Source organism: Apostichopus japonicus, chromosome 5 (assembly GCF_037975245.1).
Source record: "Apostichopus japonicus isolate 1M-3 chromosome 5, ASM3797524v1, whole genome shotgun sequence".
NCBI classification, from domain to species: Eukaryota; Metazoa; Echinodermata; class Holothuroidea; order Aspidochirotida; family Stichopodidae; genus Apostichopus; species Apostichopus japonicus.
In genome coordinates this window covers 21595499-21601537 of record NC_092565.1, presented here as the reverse complement: position 1 = coordinate 21601537, position 6039 = coordinate 21595499, and the positions used below count along the sequence as shown (strand labels likewise).

At 41.4% G+C, this 6039-nt stretch overlaps 1 protein-coding gene across 1 annotated transcript; it reads left to right on the top strand.

The window, feature by feature from the left end:
- Nucleotides 1-4070: 4070 nt before the first annotated feature.
- LOC139967246 (probable G-protein coupled receptor No18) lies at nucleotides 4071-5743 on the top strand. Its single transcript, XM_071970850.1, has one exon. It carries the CDS (start codon nucleotides 4229-4231, stop codon nucleotides 5459-5461), a length of 1233 nt encoding a protein of 410 aa, XP_071826951.1. The 5' UTR covers nucleotides 4071-4228; the 3' UTR covers nucleotides 5462-5743.
- Nucleotides 5744-6039: the final 296 nt, after the last annotated feature.

Below are 6039 nucleotides of genomic sequence, written 5' to 3'. Positions count from 1 at the left end.
TCGTAAAGAGTTCAGTCTTGCCTGTTTATTGGAAAGGGGGAAAGTTTTAAAAGAACTCTCCATTTTTACAAAGGGTTGTGGTGGAGTGTTGTAAGTATTCATAAGATCTTTTAAAGCTAATCAAAGAATAGAACTTTTGATATGTAAATTATATGTAATGAAAATCATGATAAAAAATATCACCCATGTAAAAAAAAAAAAAAGGAAAACGTTTTCTCTTCTATGGCGTTTATGAAAAGTAGTTTGTAACGTTCATCTTGGGTTTGTTATTACCAAAATCAATAACGTCGCTTCCTCTAATTGGTATATATGGCTATTAGTTTTGCCATTCCCCTCCCCTCCCCCAACAAAAACTTCCCCTCTCTCATACTAACAGCTCTCTCACCAAAATCACTGCAACCACAATCCCGTGAAACTTGTTGGGCTTATTAGACACGGTTGCAATGTTTGGTACCATCAATTAATGATAAAATAAGACCAACGTGAAGTCTTTTGCCAATAAGGCAATTCGTCTGATTCAAACAATACATTAATTGGTCAAAGAGTATGTATGGCTTACCACACTCTAGGTCATAATGAACGCAAAGTCCACCGCCCACTCTCAAATGTGAAACCTATCGGAGGCAGCTTTATAACCTCCCGTGAGAGAAAACAGGATCGTGATTAGTCCCGGTTTCCCAAAACAGAGCATTTGTGCTCAGCTCAATTCTTTCAAGGAATTTTCAAGGACAATTGTTGAACGTTTGACCTATTACTTACTGATAATAAATAAAATAAAAAAGGAAACCTTAAAAAGAAAAAAAAGTAACACGTGTCGCGGATAATTATCCTGCCACGTGTTTCATCTTTCTAGAGTAAATTAAAACGTTTTGGCAAATATGAGATATTATTATGGAGTTTTTGTTGTTGTAATCACAAGATTGATTTTGTTTATCTACAAATTGATGGGGAGAAGTGACTGGGTCTTATGTGTGTGTGGATAAGAACTAGTCACAATCGTAAAAGTGGCCCTTCAGACCAGACTTCTGTATCTTGTACATATACATCAGGCGCGTATCCAGGATTTTCTAACCCGGGGGGCGCGAATTACTAAGCGGAGCGCCACCATCAGTTGGCGCGGAGCGTACAAGAAAATTTTTGGTTTTGATACCCCCCAGATCACCGGAAATGGCACTTCTCGGGCTTGAAAATGAGCAACCAGATGTACACTTTTGCCTGAGAACCAAGTATTTCCCAAAAGTTTTTTTTCCATCCATAACCTTTTTGAAGATTGTCACCAGGCACACATCATGTTCGACCTGATTGCATGTCCTATGGATGATTGCTTTTGTAGGTGATTCTACGTCACGGCCCAGAATATCCGAAAGCCCCACTTTTCAAGGTTTTAAGCCCATTATTTGTTGAGAATTTGAAAATTCAGATTTCTCGTGAATAAAATCACTTGAAAACATACCCATAATGAACCCCTAACAGACAGGTCAAAATTGCACGAGTAGAGGAAAGTATGATGAATAATGTTGGTGAGGAAATTTTGGAAAATTCCGACAGAGTTAATTTATTGGTGTAGAAATATTGCAACCTCTTATAATGGCTATTGTAAAACTTGGTTGAAGGAACAGAAAAATAGCAGATATCAGGTATATCGAAACCGAACACTACACACATAGGCGTAGGTCCCGTAGGAGGCGGGGGCTGCAGCCCCCCCCCCCCGCAACCAATTTTTTTCGGACACCTACTGAAAGAAAAATAAATAGCAATGAATAGCTTAAAAATGATCTCCTTGGTAATTAAAATAAAGTTGTAAGCTTGGCCGACATTACTACTGTAAAAGAGAGTTTTGACATAAATGGATCTGTATGGTTTTCTCCATCTACATAAGATATTTGGTTGTTTGCATTAGCATTTGGCGGTATACTGTGCAACTTTGACGGACCGTGCGGTACACGATGCCATGCAATATAATGAGCGATGTTTGCTTATATGATATTGGCATCGATATGTTGAACGCGCGCTTTGCGCGCGAAAAATTTTGGCTTTTTTTCGGGCAAGTCATTACAGCCCCCAAATCCAATTGGGCTCCTACGCCTTTGACTACACACATAGGCAGTTTTTGAGGCTGTTCATCGTGGAAAATGCATTTCAATGCTCACTGATATGATGTTATATCTGCTCTTTGCTTTACAAATTCGAACAGGCGTGTAGCGAGTAATTGCCTGTAGGCAAACTATCTAAGCGAAGCGCCACCATGAGTTGGCGCGAAGCGTACAATAAAAATTTTGGCCGAAAATGCCTCCCAGATCGCTGGAAATGACACTTCCCAGGCCTTGTAAGTTGCATCTAAGCATTGTCTATTTTGAAATTACTAGCGATGTCATAAAGAAAATTTGCTCGGGGGGGGGGGGCGGTCGCCCCCTTCCCGAAATGTTCCCCGACGACTCGGTCGAGTTCAAGACTAGCCACAGTTGGTTCCATATAGCACAATTCTACAATTGTTTAAGGCGTCCATACACACACACGCGTTATGATAGACCATATATAGTATTTATATAGATACATTAGTGAGAGAGGAAAAATGGAAACGTCAAAAATGGAGTTGTCGATGTAAGGGGTAGGGTGAGGCGCACACCCCTTCCGTAATCCTTGATCTGTCATAATAGGGATCAGCGCTTTAACTATGACTGTTCCTCTTTCTCTTCCCGAGGTCTTGGCTATCTTCTACTACCTCCTTTTTCCCTCTTTTTTTCTTTTTCTTTTCCCTTCCTTCCTTCCTCTCCTCCTTTTCTTTTTTTCCCCCTCCTTTTCCCTTTTTTCTTCCCTTTTTTTCTCTCCTCTTTTCCTTACCCGGGGGGCGCGCGCCCCCAACGCCCCCCCCCCCTGGATACGCACCTGTACATTTATACTAATTTTAATTTGAGTTTTCGCTGTGCTCAGTGGCACTTATAGCCAGGTCGGACTTCGACAGCAATGTTATGACCAAACCTCTTGTATGGTCTTCATTTTTCTTTCGTCTATTACTTCTTTCGTCTATTATGGAAATGAGCTTTGATTTTATCCTTGGTCCAATGTTTACGCGGAACCCGAGGCTGTCGTACCCCTGACCCATCCTCCTCTCGTCAGGCCTGCCGATGCTTAAGTGTTTATTTTCCGTTGACGTGCCAAGTCCTACCCCACCACCTACCTCAACCTCCAATTTTTTGAGTAGAGATACTCCCTAGATCGCCGGAAATGACCCTTTCCGGGCCTTGCTATTTTGCAGATAAACGAAGAATAAATAGGTGTCATCGCCAACAAAATGTGACAAGTGTCAATAGGTAGATGAGAGCGCAATAAAAAAGTCAATAATTGCGAATAAGTAAAAAGTGGTAAAAAGCTGAAAAGGGCGCCAGCAGCACATTTGATTCCGTCAGGGGGGGGGGGGGTGCATCCGTCCCTGACTGTATGGACGCTCCGCCACGGCGTCTTCGTCTTATGAAATATACTCATGGAGACTTCTATTCTGTTTGGCAGTTGCTTCATTCACACGTTACTACGGAGTTTCATACATGGAATTGGTGTTACCCACTAAGTGTAACACTTCCATGCATGGGCCAGTATTATGTAGGTCAAACAGATTTGAAGAAAACATTCTGTAACTATGTATTTGCCTTGAGATGGATATGTGTTTTTACTGTTACTGTACTCGTGTATTCAGCTTACGAGACCTGTCTTTAATCATCTTGATTCACGTGTCACCTAGCAACAAAGGATTCATGAAGGTGCCTAACGTGACGTCATCATGACGTTTGGTCGTGCGAACGAAAGTTGAATAGGTTCTCGTCGTTTCCATAAAATCTTCAACCGCAGTTTTGTATGTTAGTTGCAACCACAGTCAAGCTGTCCACTTTGGAGAAAGGTTTTTCATTTACTCAAACTAGGTGCCTTTTATTCCGATTAACGGACATTCACATCCACTTGGAGCTATAGTTTTCAAGAAAATTTCCTTTTTCACATTTTGTGAAATTGCTATTTTTACAGAGAATGTCCTCAGCAAGTCTAAAGTGTTGATATTTTAGTAAGTAGCCACAGGCAGTGGCTTGATGCTAAAAAACAAACTCTGGGGGAATAAACGTTAGAAAAAGTTCATGAAGCCTATATCTATACCTCTGGTCCATATCATCAACATATCTGTTGCGTTCACGCTTTCCTTAGTAAGGTGTTATAGGGATACATTCAGGGGGGAAAATTCAAGATGAATTTAAGCCATCCGGAAATCTCAGAATTGGATTTGTCTTCGACCATTTTAATGGGTACGCTATTAACATCAACGACAAGACACGAACATTTGGAGAGTGACGAAGGTAACTCTTACATGTCACGTGTTTGTATTTCAATTCTCTTAGGACTTATTGCGATAACCGGTATTATTGGAAATAGTTTGGTGATAGTAGCGGTTTGGCGATATCCTCATCTTAGAACTATTTCCAATTATTTTATTTTATCACTAACGTTTGCTGATTTTCTCATTTCTACTCTTGTTATGCCACTTGCAATCTACAATTTTTTGCATCATGGAAAGTGGTATACCGGTACCGTATTTTGCGCTACTTGGACTTTTCTCGCTGTCATGTTTTCCACTGCGTCTATACTCAGTCTTTGCGCGGTGTCGATACACCGGTACTTTGCTGTCACGAAACCAGTGAGACATGCATCACGAGTTCGCAACCGATCCTTTGCTTACAAGTACATCGGTATTGTTTGGACTACTTCTGTAGTGGTATCTGTTCCCACAGTAGTTGCACTATCGACCGTAGAGGATCACTGTCGACTAGGCGGTAGTACGGTTTACGCGGTTTTACCGGCCACGGTGTCATTTTTCATACCGTCTTTAATAATAGTTATCCTCTATGTCAAAATTTATAACGTAGCGAAATACACCGCTAGGACAAGCATAGCACCGGCTGTGACATCGGTAATGCTTAGTATGTGCGATGTAAAGAGTGGCGTCCGCGTCTCAACTCTGTGTACGGTGCCACAACAAAATATGAGCACTTCCTGCAGACGACATGAGAGGGAAATCAGCGTAAACTGTAGAGCTGCATCCTTTATTTTCACAGATAATGACGTGAATCATAGAGCTGAAAGTCAAGGTGATCCACCAATACGAAGAAAGTATACCATAGGACCTCGCTCTCGAATATCATTGAGGAGGGAACGAAAAGCAGCGCGAACGGTGACCATTTTAATCGGTGTTTTCCTGTTCTGTTGGGCGCCATTTTTTACTATTAACGTTCTTTCGAATCTGGTCTCCTCTCTGAAAATTCCGTGGGAAGTATTTACACTACTTGAATGGTTTGGCTGGGCCAATTCTGCCATTAATCCTACTATATACACGATTTTTAAAAAGGATTTTCTTTTAGCATTTAAGAAGATGTTACGACTACGTGGACCAGGATTTATTCCGATCGTTTCAGCGAGAAAATAAGTTATAGTAATAACTTTAAGTTTGGAGACAATCTAAGACAATCAATCGCAAGTTAAACTAGAGATGAATAACCGATACAACGTGTAACTGTTTTAACGAAGCGCAGAGGTAATCGGGAATTGAGCACGCCTATATTCACCATCGATGATGTTTATGTTCCGTGACTTCGAAATCCGGAGAAGGGAAGACACTTTAGCAAAAGAGTATCTTTGAGCCCAACAGAAAAATGATCCATTGATTTTAGAAATATTTTCATCTCAGATTTTGGATTAGCAAAACCGATAAACCTACAGGCAGGCCAGTAGCCGGGACTTCTGAGTTGGAATGGCATCAACAATTTAAACCTAATAGGGGCACCAATCTCTGAAGGAGGGTACAATACTTTTGTCCTGTAACTTGTGAAGTTTTTGTACATATGATGGTGCCACATATAGAGGAATATGAGGCTAAATTGAGTTGTGATGGGGGAGGGGGCTGGGTGGGGGTGGGGGCACGTGCCGTACCCATGTGCCCAGCCTGCTTACCGGCAGACCTGTCTACAGCAGACGTACGCACCTGAAGAGAAAACTGTGACAGCC

What these genes read in the sequence shown, in the direction of transcription:
- LOC139967246 (XM_071970850.1), top strand. Translation starts at nt 4,229, where the DNA reads ATGAATTTAAGCCATCCGGAAATCTCAGAATTGGATTTGTCTTCGACC.